The 20491-nt window shown below is 40.3% G+C and overlaps 1 protein-coding gene across 1 annotated transcript in view; it reads left to right on the top strand.

Annotated features, from left to right (window-relative positions):
• The window catches only part of LOC308093747 (solute carrier family 25 member 36-A-like), a 30796-nt gene extending 15056 nt beyond the window's left edge, over positions 1–15740 (top strand). Inside the window, exons 4-7 of the mRNA XM_080440077.1 lie at positions 1292–1392; positions 11194–11260; positions 13058–13350; positions 14626–15740. Of these exons, the coding sequence (XP_080296203.1) occupies positions 1292–1392; positions 11194–11260; positions 13058–13350; positions 14626–14819 (655 nt within the window). The 3' untranslated portion in view covers positions 14820–15740. The remainder of the gene's footprint in view (positions 1–1291; positions 1393–11193; positions 11261–13057; positions 13351–14625) is intronic.
• The last annotated feature ends 4751 nt before the right edge of the window (positions 15741–20491 follow it).

Below are 20491 nucleotides of genomic sequence, written 5' to 3'. Positions count from 1 at the left end.
CTTTGTATTTTATTATTTTTATTATTATTTTTAATACATTACATTACAGTCATTTAGCAGACGCTTTTATCCAAAGCGACTTACAATAAGTGCATTCAACATAGGTAGGGAACGAAACTACTAATCACCAGAAGCATTAAGTGCATTCTCTTCTAAAACAAGCAACCAAGAGTATACCTAGCGCTAAAGTAAAAGTGCAATATATCAGCTACCTACTTTCATAAACAGATGAGACAAAATAGGAAAATCAAATGAGCAAGAGCTAAATAAGTGTATCGAATAAACAAGATCCAATAAAACAAGAAAACAAGAAAAAGAAAACAAATTAGAAGTTTTTCAGAAAACATTTAAAATTTTAGAATCAGTTCCAAGGTATTAGGGTTAATGTAAAATAACTCTCTTTTACCCGGACAAGTGACCTTTGTGCCATGACAAGCAAATGGTAAATGTACTTGTCCGAAGGACGAGTGCCTCAAAAAAGTTAATGTCAACCCCTGCAGCATTAGACCAGACCCCCTCCCTTTGATACACCAAGTCCCCGGACCCCACATTGTGCACGACGTGCATGCGTGTAAATGTACATGCACGTGCACACAGACCAGCTTGCACCCGTGTCATCGCTCGGAGCTGGACATTACATAAGACAGAATGACTTAACATTCACTACGTGCGTATGTGCATACGGTGCTATGGATGCATGATGCGTGCATGCTGCTAGCTCTGTGCTTCAACACACGCTCTCTGGGACATCCGCCGCTGGTATTAATTTCTCGCGGCGGAAGTCTAGATCTGCCGCTAAATCTGGCCATTTTGGGCCACGCGGGATATTGGAGCCACACATGCACTTGTACACACACACACACACACACACACACACACACACACACACACACACACACACACACACACACACACACACACACACACACACACACACACACACACACACCCACACACACACACACACACACACACACACACACACACACACACTTCAGTGGTGCTTGCGGACCGCCAATAATCAGGGTAAAGCACACCCTCTTGTATAATATTGCTTAATTAACATACTCTACCATACGGATTGGACACATTTTTATTGTATTCATTAAAAGAAAGTTACATAGTGCCGCTTTAATGTCATTGACTTTTAAATGTTTTTATTGAAAAGTATCTGGGCGGTGTACCATTTTTAAAAGTGCCGATTTAGCACCGGTATCGGATTAAAATCTGCAACCGATATCCATCTTGTGTTGTTGAATAATGCTTGTTGTGTTGTGTTGTGTCGTCGCAGGGCGATCTACTTTGCGGCCTATTCCACGGCCAAGGAGAAGCTGAACAGGGTGCTGGAGCCCGACTCTACGCAGGTGCACATGCTGTCCGCTGGACTGGCAGGTAATCTCCTCGACCCTTAAACCCCTGTCTGTCTGTCTGTCTGTCTGTCTGTCTGTCTGTCTGTCTGTCTGTCTGTCTGTCTGTCTGTCTGTCTGTCTGTCTGTCTGTCTGTCTGTCTGTCTGTCTGTCTGTCTGTCTGTCTGTCTGTCTGTCTGTCTATAGCTCGATTCGTACTTAGTGTCATGCTGTGGTGGAAAAAGTACTCAAATGTTTTACTTATGTAAAAAAGTATCAATACTGCATTGTAGGAATACTATGTCACAAGTAAAAGTCGCACTTTGTTACTTTACACCACTGGTGTCATGCGCCGGAAACAGTCAATCTATAAGCTCACAACGTGTCGCATCTGCAACACGTTGTGAGCTTATAGATTGACTATTTCCGTGAGAAATATTCAGATAGATTAGAACTATGATTGAGATTCTTCACAGTTTTTTTTATTCTTCCGTTTGCTGCGTTTTGTTTTATTTAGATGAATTATAGGCTTTCACGTTTGTTTGCTTTATTTCCTTCATCCATCGTTCCATGATGTGGATTATGTGGTCAGGTGGGGCATTTAGTTTTCTGCCAGGTTATGAATAGAATATTGGCATCCAGGGCACGCTATAAAAGCTAAGTGCTAACGTGTGATGGGTTATTAACATGTAGTTGTTTGTCGGTTCCCCTTCCTTTGGAGCGGGTATTTCCACTGATGACAAAAAGGTTCGGTTTATATGAAAGCACACATGTAAGACTTTTCAGGATCAAACTTGCCTCTGGTGTTCCCGGTTTGGCCGTGACTAGGGTTTACGACCGTCCCTTGGAATAAGGAATTGTCCCTTATTTGTAAACTAAAAGACGTGTCTTTTTCTGCCGGCCGAGTGTGTGTCCCTTATTTGAATTTCAGTTAGTTGGCAACGCCTAGCCGGGATTTACTTGTCCTGCTGTCAAACCAAAGGCGTGACAGTCATTCAAGTCCCCGGTGGCAACGTGCCCTGCCATGTTTCACACACTGAAGAGCCCGGGCGCTTGTCTTGTCTTTGTGGTTAAACAAAAAGCAGCATAACGTGCTACAGTCACCTGGCCCCTCTGAGAACACACCCTGCTGACCCAGATAAGTGTCTTGTCATGGTCACACCACGCACAGGGGGCCCCATTTAACTCGACTCAGCATCAGTGAAGACGTTGGTTCCCAGGGGTCCTTGCAGGGAGGGGGGGGGGGTGTTCCAGGGGGTCCCCAGCAAAATGTGTCAATATAGCATCACGATCATTTTAACCACTTTAACCTTTTATACTTTGTCTGTTTTTGAGACAAAAAAAAAATAAAAAAAAAATAGTAGCCATTTGTAGACTACTTGGGGTCACAAATACATATAATTTTTTACATGAAAAAGTTTGAGCACCACTGATATAGAAACATGTTTTTCAGAAAACTTCTGTAGACATTAGAATCAGCCTCAGGTCCATCCTTGAATAATGTAAATGTGTGCAATTTAGTAGCTACTTCGTTACAGGTCAGTCAAAGTCCAGAATTAAACAAACAACACAAAATGAAGGAAAACATTGCATTGTATTATGGGGTTTATAGCCGAGGCTAATTTGCACCTAATACCTAAGACCTAATAATTTTTTTTTAATGCTGCTATAAATCTAGTAGCAGCAAGCGAACTATAGTAACTTGTAAACAACCCAGTGTGCAAACTGTGCACAAAACACGTGGGCAGCTATATTATTATTACCATTATAATGTAATTATATATAATAATAATAATAATAATAATAATAATAATAATAATAATAATAATAATAATAATAATAATAATAATAATAATAATAATAGAAAGACGTGAAAAACAAGCCCAAAGTCGCTTATAATAAGCAGACATGGCAACATAGACTCTGAGTCTGCTCGTCTACGGGCCGCTCTGCGGGGGGTCTAGAGGTGTCAACTGCTCTTGCCTGGGGAGAGAGAGAGGGAGAGCGGTCAATTTAGCCGAAATATAACGGTTGGGATGGTATATATGGTATATATTTCATATTTATAATACGTTTCAGAAGAAAAAAAAAACGGAGATGATTTGAAACAAATATTTAGGAAAAGTCATGAAAGGGGAACTTTCTCAGAGCTTCATGAGAGAAGATAATCCACTTTAAATTCTCAAAATCGGTCATATTGATAGCTTAGTCATGCAAGTGTTAATGAGTTAAAAGGTGCCAACAAAAAAAAAAGTTATTTCTCCTGGGCTGACGACGTCTAAGAATGTAAACATACAGTATTATGTAGCATCTAATGTAGCATCTAATGTAAACACACAGTATTATGTAGCATCTAATGTAGCATCTAATGTAAACATAGAGAACAGCCAACAAAAGCATGCAGGAGCTGTAAAGCGACTTGCGCCTCTGATAGCATCTATTGTAAACATCTTGTGAGCAGGTACCACGTCCTTGGCCTCGTTCTCACAGACAGTCACACATATGACCTTTGTTGTTGCATGACCTCAGCTCGCTCGGAACTTCGACGGAGGCCATACCAACAAAAAAAAACATTTACCAATACACAGTGGTGGAAGAAGTACTCAAATGTGTTATTTAAGTAAACGTATCAATACTGCATTGTAGAACTGCTCTGTTACGAGTACAAGTCCGGAATTCAAAATGTACTCGAGTAAAAGTACAAAAGTATTGGTGTCAAAATATACTTGTACTCATTATGCAGAATTGTCCCATTTCACAAGTTTTCAAATGTATACAATCTTTGGAAAATAGCAGATCTACAAGCTCACAATGCGTCGCGATGCGACGCATTGTGCGCTTATAGATCTGCTATTTTCAAATGACCGAAATGTATATACTGTAGGGCTGAAGTGGTTAATGTACGTTTTGTAATAATAATAATCAAAATCTACAAAGTAACTAGTAACTAAAGTTTTCACATAATTGTAGTGGAGTAAAAGTATAATATTCGCCTCTGAGATGTAGTGGAGTAGAAGTAAAAGTGCAGAAAATTGGAAATACTCCAGTAAAGTAAAAATACCTCAACTTTTTACTTAAGTACAGTACTAGTCTGTTTATTGAGAATATCGGCCTATATAACGACGTGCCCAAAATAGGCCCCACCAGGGTTAACAGGGTTTATGAACATAAAGCTATATGTTAGCATGCAGTTCATCATGACATGGCATTCTCAGATGATATACTATAGGTGAGATAGTTCTGGATTCTGACACAGTGACCTGCCCTACTGAGGGGTCCCTGCCTGCTCTCATGGACCCCTCCATACGTGTGGGACTATTTATATCTCTGACCCAGTCTAGTGCTACCTTTCACCCATACAGAATAGCCATGCCTAGGCAAGTTCTAATGGGGATCCATAGTAAAGTCACGTAAAAGTAAGGTAAAGTACACTTTTCCATTTCAGTTTTTATTAGTTTGTTTATTTTTTAGGTTTCTTTTTTTTGTTTTAATCCGGGGCAAGATTCAGTGAGGTCAGAAAAACAACATTTTTGTTTTAGGATTTTAGTTTTCCCAATTCTAGTTTTTGTTATTTCGTACGCACGCACGTATAGCATGATTATTTTTTTATATATTAGAGCTTGCAATGTGTCGCGGTGCAACACAATCTTATCTTGTAGATCGGATAATTCTCACTATATTTGAAACGGGGCTGAAGTGTTTTATTCATAATATATTTTTCTTAAGTTTGGGTCACAAGAGCACCTTCCTAGAAAAGTAGTGGAGTCACAAAAGTACAATATTTCTATTTGAAATGTAGCAGAGTGAAAGTCAAGGGTGGTAGTATTTTGTCTCTTCTATTGAGACATTTGGATTGTGTCAAAGGTCATGTTTCTAGGCATAGGATGTGACCTGATGGTCAAGATTCAATTTATCCCCTGAGCAAGCAGGCAGGCTCTATTAGCTCAATGGTAAAACAATTCAGCACTTGGGCAGAAGAGGACAATTACATAGTGCAACTTTTAAGTACAGTACTCAAGTAAAAGTACTTGAATGAGCTGCAAATGTATTGCTAGCTCATTCGTATTTTTTTTTTTGCACAGTCAGCGTGACCTTCAATCTGTTAATGCATACACTCCTTATCCTGGAGAGAGAGGGGGAGGGGAGGGGATCCCACCAGCTGACACAAACCGGCTCCCCTTCCAAAAAAAAAAAAAAAAACGCTAATCAAACACACATTTCCCTGGCTGAGAATGTAGGTCAAACTGCAGTGGGGAAAAAAACGTAGAATAGAATTGAAGGCCTAGGTGTGTGTGTGTGTGTGTGTGTGTGTGTGTGTGTGTGTGTGTGTGTGTGTGTGTGTGTGTGTGGTGTGTGTGTGTGGTGTGTGTGTGTGTGTGTGTGTGTGTGTGTGTGTGTGTGTGTGTGTGTGTGTGTGTGTGTGTGTGTGTGTGTGTGTGTGTGTGTGTGCGTGCGTGCGTGCGTATGCCCTGTGGGCACACTGCCCTGTCTGTCAGCCCTCCTGCACGTATATATATGCAACCACTGCTCTGTCAAGAAGCTTAAGGCTTCAAGCCCAGAAAGCCCAATGTATAACTATATCGGTGGTGGAAGTAGCAATACCACAATGTAAAAATACCTGCGGTGGAAAAAGTACTCACATTTTTTACTTAAGTAAAAGTATCAACTGCTATATAGAAATACTCAGATCCTTTGTCTAGGTGAGACATGACATTTGGCACGATCTAAATGTCTCAATAGAAGAGCAGGGAGACAAAATACAACCATCCCAATTGTATAAGTTATATTTTATAGTTTATAGTACTTAAGTACAATGTTGAGGTATTTGTACTTTACTTGAGTATGTCCAATTTCCAATACTTTTACTTCTACTCCACTACATCTCGGGGGCAAATATTATACTTTTACTCCACTACAATTATTTGAAAACTTTAGTTACAAGTTACTTTGTAGATTTGGATTATTACAAAACATACAGTAACCACTTCAGCCCTATATACTGTACATTTCGGCCATTTGAAAATAGCAGATCTACAAGCTCACAATGTGTCGCATCGCGACGCATTGTGAGCTTGTAGATCTGCTATTTTCAAAATATTTGAATGATTTTAAACACTTGCAAACTTGTGAAATGGGACATTCTACATAATGAGCACTTTCTACTTTGGTACTTTAAGTACATTTTGATACCAACACGTTAGTAATTTCAGAATTTCTGACTTTTGAGTATTTCTACATTGCAGTATACTTTTACTGAAGTAAAACATTTGAGTACTTTTTCCACCACTGACTCTACCATACAGATTGGACAAAACTTCATTTTATTCATCAAAACAGTTACATAGTGCCGCTTTAACCACAGTACTTGAGTAAAAGTACTTATAGTTCCACTAATGCAGGCGGCAGCATGCATGCACCCAATGCTCTCGTGAAAGATCTGGGCCTCGAGCCCATATAACCAATGGACTCTATGACTTCTATAGCTCTTCCCTTATGCTCTCCAGAGGAGAGGGCCGGGCAGGCAGCCAGCCAGACATACAGTCCCGTTTGCATTTAGAGGTCATGTTTAGGAGAATAGCACCCAGCCCTTAAACTAGGCCATGCTCCGCTTTTAACTCCTGGTGACTTATCTTTGCAAAAAGGATCACATTTCAAGAGGCCCCCACGCTCACGTTTTCAACGTGCAGCCCGCTGGCTACCAGCGTTGCCAGATCTCTGCGAGAGAAAAAACAAGCAGCCAGGGTCTATACGAAAACGAGCCCCAAAAAAATAAGCAACCAGGTTTTTTTTGTACATCTATTTGAAAATAGAAGATCTGTGAGCTTGTAGATCTGCTATTTTCAAAGAAGTCTTGGAGAGAAAAAATCACGTTTTTAACATTTTTTTAAACATTTCAACAACACAAATCTTGTATGGGGGGGGGGGGTCCCTGGTACAAAATATTGTCAGATGGTGGTCCGTGGACAAATACATATGAATTTGGGGGGGTCCTTGACACAAAAATGTATGAGAACTACTGGTTTAAACAACATTAGGAAGCAAGCCCCAAAAAACAGAACCCGCAAATACCAATATTTTCAAGCTACTTTACAGAAAAACAAGCCCAAAGTCGCTTATAGCAGACATGGCAACCCTGCTTGCTGCACTGAATAGAGGTAGACAAACTTCTGAAGTAGGTTAATGGGTTAGCTGTTTTGACCCACATACATTAGTTGTACCAGTTAAAGTTGTTACTGTATTCAATTTTAAGTACGAGCATTGTTATTGCATAACTGTGCCTATAGATATTCATTGCCAGTAACAACCATACAGGTGCAAGTCAAAACATGTGAATATCGTGAGGAAAGAGTTTCTGTGCATGTAAGGAATATGTACCCCAAGGAAGGAATGTGATACAACTTAATCCAAGAAAACATACTTTTGTTCAACAATGTATATTATGGTTATTGCTATTATTGCAATTTAAGACATTTATTAATTACAGGTAGACTTTAGAGATATTTTGAGATAATGGATGTCGAGATAAAAAAAGGCTTGGATATTTCACTTTGTGTCATGAATCTAGAATATTTGAATGTTTCACTTGAATGACATTCTGGGGAAAAATGGACTTTTCCACAATATTAAATTTTTTGGACATGTACCTGCATGCTTGTCACCAATGTCTTCTGTACCCATATTTCATCACATTTTTCCATTGCTTAAATAACTGAAGTGCAGAAGGACAAGGTTAGAATTTCCCTGCAGGCTGTGTATACGTATTATGTTATGTGACAATATCCCTTTTCATTTAATTTGCCTCTTTTGTTGTTTTGTAAATGATACATTGATGAGATGTAGCCTCTTATTGTATGAACACCGCAATTATCACCTCTCTGTCATTTTGTTCATGTAGCCTAGATTTAGAATTTTCCACATTTTATTCTGCCCTATATCTGACTATTGCAAACGTATTTTTGCCCTACATTTTGAACGTAGACGTTTATTTTTTTTGCCCTATATTTAGAATGTACACATTTATATTGGCCCACATTTTTGAATTTGCACTTTTATTTTTGCATTTTGCACTTCTGGTGAGACCACATTTAGCAGCTGTGTTTGGGTTTGGGTCAGGCTCTGTGGCCCACATGTTTACAGTGGACTGGGGGAGAGGGGTATTGGGGGGAAATTAAGAAGAATATGTGAGATGGGAATGACATTTACAATTGCGGAAAAGGTTTTATTTCAAGCATTTTTATTTTATTTTTTATTTTTTATTTATCCCCTGAGCAAGCAGGCTGTCTCTATTAGCTCAATGGTAAAAAAAAATGTCAACACTTGCGCAGCTAAACCGGGTTCAAATCCGGGGTAGAAGAGGAAAGTTAGGCAACATAGTGCAGTTTTAAGATTATTATTTTTTTGGTGGGTTGTGGTTGTGACTGCTGCTTGTGTGACTGTGGTACAGAGGGGAACAAAAAAGCCTGTGTCTAATTTTAGGGCTTTTTAGGGGTAAAGTTTTCACCCCTGCGTGATTGGGTGGGAGACCCCTCCCCGCCCAGGTGGAGGAGGGGCTGGCTCCCTCGTGAGTACACTGCCATAGAGGCTACTTCCTTTATCCTTCACTTCCTCTCCTCTCTTTTCCGACAGAGCTGTGTCATCCTCTGTTCTTCACGCACTTGTCTTTTGCGTAGGGCTGTTGCCAGTGGTGTAAAGTAACTAAGTACATTTACTCAAGCACTGTACTTAACTACAATTTTGAGGTACTTTTACTTTACCGGAGTATTTCCAATTGTCAGTCCTTTTACTTCTACTCCACTACATCTCAGAGGCAAATATTGTACTTTTACTCCACTACAATTATTTGAAAACTTTAGTTACTAGTTACTTAGCAGATATAAATATATTACATTATAAAACATACATTAACCACTTTAGCCCTATGTTATACCTAGGCTATTTGAAAATAGCAGATCTACAAGCTCACAACGCATCCCATGGCGACGGGTTGTGAGCTTGTAGATCGACTATTTTCAAACATTTTAGTACTTTTACTTTTGGTACTTTAAAGGTAGGGTAAGTGATTTACTTTGGTTAAAATAACCTAAATATCGTACAGTTGACTTTGCTCCAATGCCATCTCCTCTGCAAAATACTGTAAACGTATTCATCTTATGAAGCGATATTTCAGAGGTGATTAGGACTCTGTTTTGCCAAGATGTAAGGACACTCAACATTATTTATCCACACACACACACACACACACACACACACACACACACACACACGCACACGCACACACACGCACGCAAGCACACACACATTTACTTATATCTTTGCTGCATTGATTAGGATTGAATTATAGATTGACCTGTATTTAAAACTTAAGCTAATCGGAACATTGTGAAAGACAGATCGTCTCTGTCAGGCAAACCTCCATATTCATATCTACAAGTTCGAAACGTGGCGCGAAGTGGTGCGTTTCGAGCTTGTAGATCAGCTACCTTTTTGGACTTCCACCTGACAGAGACGAGATACACAATTTTCCATCTGCTATGGCAGTGTAACACTGCAGAATCCTGAATGTACAAGTGCACCAGAAAGGCTCCATTTATACACTCTCAGAATTCAATTAACACTCGTGATTTTTACTGTATACTAATTCATTTAAGCCCACGGAGGAGGTGACACAATTACAGTAGCTAGATTTGAGCCGTCCTCGTTTTAGAGATACATTTTTAAGCCGCCTCCCCCATGACAGCCGGGGCGCCTGATGGAGGGAAAATAACTGGTTGGAATAACGTGTTCCTTCCACACGCTACGTCCAACCAAGGAAACTCTCCCCTGTCAGGTGACAAGAAGGTCAGTTGGCTCTCATGCATTGAAGGAGGCATGAGCTCGGCCCTGGGCTCCCTAGGCTGGTTGGCGGGAGTGTAGCGCCCAGGATCACTTAGAAAATTGGCACTGGGTGAAAAAGGGGTTACAAAAATTGTGGAAAAAAAAAAAAAAAGACTACGGAAGGGTTTGTCTGCCATAGTCAATAAACTTTCATCATGTTTGGCATGTTATTATGACCTCAACTATCACTGAATGTGATTAAAAAATGCCATAAAACAATAAAGAAACAGCCTACTGTATATCACACAATACACTTGGAAGTTAAAGACACCAGCACAGATTCCATACTGCAGTTAGTTAAACTGCTTACTCTAACTATGGAGACCCCTGCTGGTTTAGAATAGAATGCAGCGAGGTGGCGTTTCACACGACAAGATCAATGTGGTAGTTAGGCTGTTTAGAATAGAATCTATTTACCAGTGGTGTAAGGTAACTAAGTGCATTTACTCAAGTACTGTACTCAAGTACAATTTTTAGGTACTTTTACTTTACTGGAGTATTTCCAATTGTCTATACTTTTACTTCTACTCCACTATATCTCAGAGGCAAATATTGTGCTTTTACTCCACTATAATTATTTGAAAACTTTAGTTACTAGTTACTTAGCAGATATACATTATTACATTATAAAACACGAATTAACCACTTCAGCCCTATTTTATACCTAGGCTATTTGAAAATAAATTTCAAACATTTTAGTACTTTTGGTACTTTAAGTACATTTTGATACCAATACTTTTGTACTTGTACTCAAGTAAATGTTCAATTCCGGACTTTTACTTAAACAGAGTACTTTTATATTGCAGTATTGATACTTTTACTTAAGTAAAACATTTGAGTACTTTTTCCACCACTGCTTGTTGGGTGAAGTGCCGCCTTCCTATTAGTTTTGTTATGTAGCTGATAAGAGCGCACGTTGGCTCGACTGTAATCCTGCTCGCTGTGTCTGACCCTCTGAACTCCATTTCCCAGGGTTCACTGCCATCACGGTCACCAATCCCATTTGGCTGATCAAGACCCGCCTACAGCTGGACGCCAGGTGAGAACAACATGAGACCCTTAGTACTGCTGACCATTAGACACAAATAGGTAGATGTCTCTCATTGGTCAGTGGGGCCACACGTCAGCCCCACCCCCACATTATGCGGGGCAGCGTGCCCACAACTCCAGTGCAAGAGAAATATACTTGAGTTGTAACCATTACTACAGGGTCACCGTAGTAGCAATACCACAATATGAAAATACTCTGTTGCAAGCAAAAAGGTGGTCAAAATGTTACTTGAGCAAAAGTACAAAAGTATTGGTATCAAAATGTACTTAAAGCACCAAAAGTAAAAGTACTAAAATGTTTGAAAATAGCTGATCTTCGAGCTCACAACGCGTCGCGATTGTGAGCTTGTAGATCGGCAATTTTCAAATAGCCTATGTATAAAATAGGGCTAAAGCGGTTAATGTATGTTTTATAATGTCATAATTTCTATCTGCAAAGTAACTAGTAACTAAAGTTTTCAAATAATTGTAGTGGAGTAAAAGTACAATATTTGCCTCTGAGATGTAGTAGAAGTAAAAGTATAGACAATTGGAAATACTCCAGTAAGCCAATTGGTACTGCATTTTATATGTTTGATGTTGATAAGTCACCTTTACAACGAGGTATAACTTGTAAGAGCCCAAATCGCCCCAATATATTTCTGTTGATAATCACTCTCGTTTTGAGACTGGTGTGTGACTGGCACACTCTTACTCAAAAGTCATCAACAAATCAACTAAGAAAGTGGCAAACATTTAGCAAATAGCCGATGGCGTTGAGAGCTTGTAGATCTGCTATTTTCACAATATTTATCTGTGGAACCGAGTCAAACTAAATGTAATGCCTCAAGGGTGGGGGGTCCCCAGTTCAAATATGATTATTGCCGGGGGTCCCCAGTTCAAATATGATTATTGCCGGGGGTCCCCAGTTCAAATATGATTATTGCCGGGGGTCCCCAGTTCAAATATGATTATTTTCGGGGGGTCACAGCCTTAAAAGGTTGAGAACCACTGTCCTAGGATACCATTAGTGTATCATTTCATACTGTCGGAGAGACGTGGGATTGTTTATCTTGGGAACATGTTGACCACGTTCACATGACTACAATGACATTCAACTTCCTGCTAGGACAGGAAGCCAGCAGGACATCAATTGTGCTTCATGTTAGAAACACAAACACATTTAGGTGATGTACAACGTGCAAGAGCCTGACACCTGCCGGTGAAATATATGTGTACATTTATGTACTTAATGTACCAAAAGCAAAAGTACTAAAATGTGTGAAAATAGCAGATCTACAAACTCACAACGCGTCGCATCGCAGAGGCAAATATTGTACTTTTACTCCACTACAATTATTTGAAGACCTTAGTTACTAGTTACTTTGCAGATATAAATTATTACATTAATTTACAATACATTAACCACTTTAGCCCTATTTTACACCTAGGCTATTTGAAAATAGCCGATCTACAAGCTCACAACTGCGACGCGTTGTGAGCTTGTAGATATGCTATTTTCAAACATTTTAGTACTTTTACTTTTGGTACTTTAAGTACATTTTGATACCAATACTTTTGTACTTGTACTCAAGTAAATGTTGAATTCCGGACTTTTACTTGCAACAGAGTACTTTTACATTGCAGTAGTGATACTTTTACTTAAGTAAAACATTTACTTAATTTATTATGAAATTATTATTATTATTATTATTTAGTACTTTTTTCCACCACTGTGAATGAGAACCGGCACCAACCAAACCCGCTAACGGCGCCAAAACCTTTCCTTCAACTCCCCTTCTTGCAGGAACCGCGGCGAGCGGCGCATGAACGCGCTGGAGTGCGTGCAGCGGGTGTACCAGGCGGACGGCGTGCGGGGCTTCTACCGCGGCATGTCGGCATCGTACGCCGGCATCTCCGAGACCGTCATCCACTTCGTCATCTACGAGAGCATCAAGCGGCGGCTGCGGGAGGCCAAGGCCAACGCCGCCATGGACCACGGCGAGGACGAGGCCGTCAAGGACGCCTCGGACTTCGTGGGCATGATGCTGGCCGCCGCCACCTCCAAGACCTGCGCCACCTCCATAGCCTACCCACACGGTATGTATCCAGTGTTGCCAGATTCTGTGAGAGAAACAAGCAACCAGTTCTAGGAAAACCAGCCCAAAAGAAGCGACTATGGGCCACATGAGCACTTTAACATATACATCAGCTATTTGAAAATAGCAGATCTACAAGCTCACAACGCGTCGCGATGCGACGCGTTGTGAGCTTGTAGATCGGCTATTTTCAAATAGAATGTTGCGGGGAAATGATAATAAGCAGATCTGGCAGCCCTGCATGTATCTGTCGTCATGTACTCGGTGGTGGACGGTAAACTGAGGATATTTACTCAAGTATTGGATTTTAACCCATTAAGACCGGGAAAGGCATCTGTCATTTTAGATTTTAACCACTCTAACCGTTATCTAATACTTTGGCTATTCAAAAATAGCAGATCTACAAGCTCATAGCGCGGCAAAGCGTGCGCTGTTAAAATCAACAAAACAAATTGCAAATCTTTTTTAAAGCAAACATGTGTAACTCAAATCGGTACACAAAAAAAATACAAAATGATATGTATTTGGCCGCGGACCCCCATCTCAAAATATGTTTTGAGTAAAAAATGTTTGCTTTAAAATATATATGTATATATGCTTTAAAAATATATAGTATACATATTCAAAGATTTGCACAATTCTTCGAGATTTTTCAAAAAATAGCAGATCTACAAGCTCATAGCACGGCACTCGGTGCTGCGCTATGAGCTTGTAGATCTGCTATTTTTGAATAGCCAAAGTATAAAATAATGGTTTAAATGGTTACACAGTTGCGTTCCCGGTTTTAATGGGCTAATGCATGTTTTGCAACAACATTCGAAATCTACAAAATGACTAGTAAATACGGTTTTCAAATGATTGTGTTGGAGTAAAAACTGAAATATTTTTCTCGAAAACATTTGACAGATTTTGAAATATTTAGAAAAAACATGTTTGAGTCTACTTTCTTTAGGTACTTTAAAGGGATAGTTCACCCCCAAAATGACTTTTTTTCTATCGATTAGTCACCCCATGGAGAATGGATTTATTTTCTTTTTTTTCCGCATTCCTAAGCCAATAATTTGATGACGGGTAGCGTTTCTGGTAGGAGACACAAAGACTCTCCTTTGTATCTCCTACTGGAACCGCTGGTCATCAAATATGTCATTTTTTTGGGTGAACTATCCCTTTAATGGATTGACTGAACTTTAGTCTTAAGACTAAAATAACATTCAGGATATGAACAGGATATGAACGTGTAATAACCATTGTTCTCTCCTCCCCCCCCCTTTGGCAGAGGTGATCCGCACACGGCTACGAGAGGAGGGCAGTCGCTACCGCTCCTTCTGGCGGACACTGGTGACCGTGCCACGGGAGGAGGGCTACCGGGCGCTCTACCGTGGCCTGACCACCCACCTGGTCCGACAGATCCCCAACACCGCCATTATGATGTCCACGTACGAACTGGTGGTCTACCTGCTTCACCGCTAAGTGGAGTCAAAGTGGGGGGTGGGGTCCTCGAAGGGGTCTCCCCCCCAGCTTGAACGATTGCTAGTTAGAAAGAACCAAGCGGTGGCCCTTTACGGGGGGTCGGTAACTCTGAGAGCGTTGCAAACGGAACAGAAGCGGTTCGGTTCCGATCCATGCACAGCAGCCATATTGTGAAGACATTCACAGGTGTTACCAATGATACTAATGAAGGCTCTGTTCCATTCTGGTCAAACAGAGTCAGAGTGCTTATAGTGTCAGTGTGCATGTTGGCTCACTGGAAACACTCTGCTACACCTGTGGATCTAAAATTTGGGTCCAGGGACCCTCATGGTTCCTTAAGGGGTTTCCAAATGGCCCCTTACGGGTGTGTAACTCTGAGAGTGTACAAAATGGAACCAAATTTGTACACTCTCAGAGTTATGGGGGTCGTGGAAATTGAAAGATCTGAGAACCACTGCGCTACACTAAATGGAGCAGAGCCTTCATTAGTATCATTGGTAACACCTGTGAAGGAAGTGATAATAGGGATGCTGTGCATAGAGCCCATTTGCACACTCTCCCCCGCACTTCCTGTTTTGGAGAAGCAAAGCAGGAAGGGACTGACGGCTCCAACGGGGAAGCAGAGGACGCCTGCGAAAATGAAGACCAAAGGAAATGACTCTGAAAATTTAACTGTGGAGGACTAGAAGATGCATTTAAAAAGAAACATAGACTTCTTGATGGGAGAAGTTGGTGTGGCTCTGAGACGCTGATGATGATGAGGAGAAAAGAGAGAGAGAGACTTTGGCTAAAACCCAATACTCAAGTTCGGAAATCCCAGAAAACGTTTGCGTCCCAAATGCTATTTTCATCTTTTTTTGGGGGGGGAAAACTAATTATTTTGAATGTTTTTGAACATTGAACATTTTAACAACCGAAATCTTGTATGGGGGGGGGGGGGGGGGGTTCCGTGGCCAAATACATGTTAATTTGGGGGTCCTTGACGTGAAAATGTTTGAGAACCACTGGTTTAAAGCAAACCCGATCGAGTTCTCCTTCCACGCCTGTACTCCTCGACTCCTTACTGGGAGCGAGGAAAGGGCGCAAGTGGAGGACGTGAGGACGGAAGTTTGAGTATTGGGATCTGGCTACAGAGAGAGAGAGAGAGAGGGAGAGAGAGAGGGAGTGAACTGAGCAGAAGGAAAGGTTTTTCGTCTTTTATACAGAGTCTGTTAAAACAGAAGTACGTGTGAAAGAGCAACTTTAAAACAAAGAACAATGCAGTGGCCTTATAAAAAGATAACTTGAGTCCGAGAACCACCACCCGAGCCTCGCTCTGTTGTGATTTGCTGCTCGTACATAGACCATAATGCCTAGCGGCGCTGTGCTGGCATCGGGAGAAGGTTCTGGGTTTAGCGTTCACAAACAATAACATTGTTGCGGTCAGGAAGAAACATTTAAATGTTATTATGTTTTTGTTTTCATTAGAAATGAATGCCCATACTCGTACAACAGTGCTCATAAACGGCAAGTTGTGAAAATAGCCGATCTACCAGTCGCAATGCGACACAATGTTTGTGGTCAATATTTTGTATTGAATGTTCTATCATCCAACAGTTCAAGCGGCATTTAAAGAGAAAGTCCATATTATTTTGAAAAACGGAAATATTTGGAATAATTATGAGAAGTTCTACCACGTAAATCTCTCTCTTATGGGGGTCCCTAGAACTAAATCTTTTCAGAATGGGGGGGGGGGGGGGGTCCACGGCTTAAATAACTCACAATTTTGGGGTTCCTTGACATGAAAGTCTTTGCCAGTTGCTTTTTATTAACAAACACATCTTGTAATGTATTCTTAATTACATACAGGATATCACGTTGCTAAGCATCATGGTCTATAAAAAACTCGGGTGACTCCGGTCAACCATATGGGGTTGAAGGGGTCATCACTGACGGTGTTTACAATCTCCTTCACAAGTGTTTCGCAGTAAACCTTCCAGAGGAAAGCTGACCGCTCCAGCATGCCGGGAACGCAACGGGAGAGCGTGTTGTGAGCAAGTGGTGGACAAAGTACTCAACTCCGGTACATATATACTCCTGGTCAAATAATACTCAACGACAAGTGAAAGTTGCTCAGTCAAGTACACAAGTGTTTGCTTTTAAAAACACTTACGTATCAAAAAGTACATATGCTTAGGTATTAGGTACACTATCATTTTTACGATTTTCCAGAAATGTTCCAAAAAAGTAGTATAGTAGTATAAATAGTAGATTTACAAATTCACGTGTTGAACTTGCGATGTAACGCGTTGTGAGCTTGAAGATCTGCTATTTTGGCTATATTTAATTGTGGCTAATAATGTACTGTACCCTTTTCCCCCAAAAAAGAGTCTAAAGTACAATATTTCTCTTTGAAATGTAGTGGAGGGAAAGTCATTACTGTCCACCACTTTGGAGGGTAACGGGAGATGGTGTTGTGAGTAACGCGATCCTCTCAGGAATGTAGAATCACCCAGGTGATCGGGAAGAAAGCTAGCGCTGGTTATTTTAAGAAGTTGCACTTGAGAGGAAGACACCCAGAGTTCAAAGCAGGACAACCCCGGAGTCAGTTTTCAACCCTTTTTTGCACATTCGTACTTTTATCTCTGTTTGTTCGTTTTTTCTCTCTGAGCCTCAGCTGCTGCTATTGCAAAACCAAGAATGACTATAACCTGCTCTCACGAAAACGCGTCTATCAGCCGAGAATGGTTTATTTCTTTCATTGTCATGCAATGATGCATACATATGGCTTAATGCTGTCCCTTTTCCTAAAAGTGGCTTCCAACAGTTGTTCTAACTCAATGGTTCTCAAACTTATTTTTTTAATTTATTTCAAGGACCCGCATAACTCTGAGAGTGTACAAACGGAACCGGTTCCAAGCGGTTCCGTTTGTACACTCTCAGAGTTACCGACCCGCGAGGGTCCATTTGGAACCCCCCTCACGGAACCCTGAGGGTCCCTGGACCGCAGTTTGAGAACCACTGCTCTACCATGCACTTTGAAGGCGTGTGTGTGTGTTCTTAGCATTTTCCTGTACGGACAATTTAAAAACCTGGGGGGAAAGAAATGGTATTATCCTACTGTATGATAAAAAGGTATTTTGCGCAACATTTCTGATGGCAGATATATTGTGCAGATAAGAGAGTACTCGGTTATTTGTGATGGATGTTAATATGTGTGTGTGTATATAATACAATAATGCATATGTTCTTTTTAGTTTTTTTTATGATTATAGTGATTTTTCAATTTGCAAATTGTTTTGCGTTCGTGTTCAGTTATACCTCCGACAGGGTGTGTTGGCACGGACAATCTTTTATGTTTAGCCCTGTTGGGTTCTAAAATCCCGACGTCGGAACATGTGTTCGGAAAGAGAGCTCAGAAAATGGAAAAAAAAATTCTGGACGCTCTTTCGCCTCTTTTTTTTTTTTTTTTTTCTTTTTTTACACTTTAATGCTAGCACAGGTGCTGGAGGACTGTTTTCATCTATTCAGATTTTATTTTTCAGTTTATTTTATTTGTTTAGTTTTCTTTGCGTTCATACTGTCATACTGTGTAACATCCATTTTGTACTCTTTTTTGGATACGCCCCTGGTAGCTCCGTTCCCATTCCCAGAATTCAGTTCGAAACGAAACCCATGGCAGTGCCGCTCCAAAACCTGTGCTGCAGGGTCCTCGTGCCGAGGATATTAAATTTTCGGTATGTATTCAAAATACATTTCCTTTCAGTTACCGGCGTCATTTTGGTGCGAGTGTCGGGGGCACACTTGCGATTAAAAACGTTTTTTAGAGATGTTGAATGGTTATCGTGATAAAATATACCAGTGAAAGATTATATAACTAATGACTTCAGTGTAATTGAAAATGTTACACAGTAATGACAGTCTATCACCATGGATGTTTACATTGTTTGTCAGCCATTTAAATTCACAACATCAAGGTTGGATTACTAAAATGCTTCAAAGTTCAAGAAATGTTCAAAGTTCTGAAACAATATCTTACACACATATCTTATATAATGTTGATGAACGGTTGTCCTCCTTATAGACAATAAGGGTTCCTTGTTGACAGTTTCATACTTATTAACTTCTATATTTTATTGAGGTGCCTGAGATATCATTGATATTGTCTTTAAGTAAAGATAATAGACCACACATATCTCCATAGGCTCACAGTGTGAATGCCTGTCCCCTCAACTATTTAAGCCATATTTCATAAATACCGAAAATAGCAGATCCATAAGCTCACGATGTGACACGTCTGTGATTATAGAGTGAGAATTTTTGCTTTAACAAAAAGATTTCTTTTTTTTTTTGTTTTTTTTTGCCCAAGCCCAAAGTAGGGACACGAGAGTTAAAATCTCAATGTGATGCGTTATGAGCTTAGATCAATTCGGTATCGTCAAGCAACATAATATCATGCCATTTAGGGGCGGCCATAGCTGAGTGGTTAGTGAGCCCGCCTAGGCAGCCAGAGGCCCTGGTTGCCCCAGGTACGATTCCAGGCCAGGCCAGCAAATGTGTCGATGAAATGAAATGTGTCCCTGAGCAAGACTCTTAACCCATAATTGCTCACAGGCCCTCATTGGAAACAAGACCGCAAGGACTTTCATGAATGGACCTGATAAAGGAATTATCCTTATCCTTTATGCCGCTTGGCGATACATAATTGATCTACAAGCTCATAATGCATCGCATTGAGAGACAAAAATATGATATTTGGCAGCCTAATTTGCTGCCAAATATAAAGTGCAACCCAGGTAAAGAAAAGGCCAGCGACACGACATCCTTTTCTTGAACTTTGCAGTTTCTGTTCTTCCATTTATGCGTTTTATCGATTTCCGACCCTGTGTTGTAACTCTAAATAGTTTATTGATTCGTGGCCTCAGAGGAAAAGCCGACCATTAGTTTCTGGAAGAAGAAATACAAATAAAAAAACTTGCTGACTCATGGCGATATCCATGGTCTTCCCGTATACACTGCTGTTTTTAATTTGTTTTCGGTTTTCTCTCTTTTTCAATCTCTAGCTTTGACTCGAGGTCAGATTTGTTTTGACCATGTTGTGAGCAAGAACATTGAACTAGAGTAGAAGCAAACATTTCAGCGAGACATTTCCAATGTGAATGTGTAGCTGGGATATAATTACGTTATACACAAACTTTGTGAAAATAGCCGATCTACAAGCTTGTAGATCTGCTATTTTCACTATTTTTGTAGTTATTTCAGAGTATATTTTTATGCTACTGTATACACCATATCATTCAGTCTGTCTTTATGGACAGGTTGTCTGCTGCTCTTAAACCTGTTTGCCTAGCGGTTGTATCGTTGTCATTTTGTTTTGTTTTCTTTTGTACAAAACTCAATAAAACAATTTGCAAGAATATATGCGTGTTTATGTCAATATATATATAGATACATGTCATCGCTGTGGGGCAGAAACCTTGCATCTCCATTATTTTCACCTTTCCATTATTTTACCACGTTTTTTTCCCGTTCATTTATACCCTACTTTGTCTTACAAATGTGTCATGCGAAAGTAGCAAAAATAGGCTCTATGCACAGCAGCCATATTGGCAAGAAATTGGGCCGCTTCCTTACTTCCTTCACAGGTGTAACCAATGATACTAATGAAGGCTCTGTTCCATTTAGTGGTTCTC

This window comes from Gymnoscopelus braueri (assembly GCF_963280865.1).
Source record: "Gymnoscopelus braueri genome assembly, chromosome: 10".
Taxonomy (NCBI): domain Eukaryota; kingdom Metazoa; phylum Chordata; class Actinopteri; order Myctophiformes; family Myctophidae; genus Gymnoscopelus; species Gymnoscopelus braueri.
Note: the sequence above shows the minus strand (reverse complement) of the source record. Positions and strands in the feature narration are given on the sequence as shown.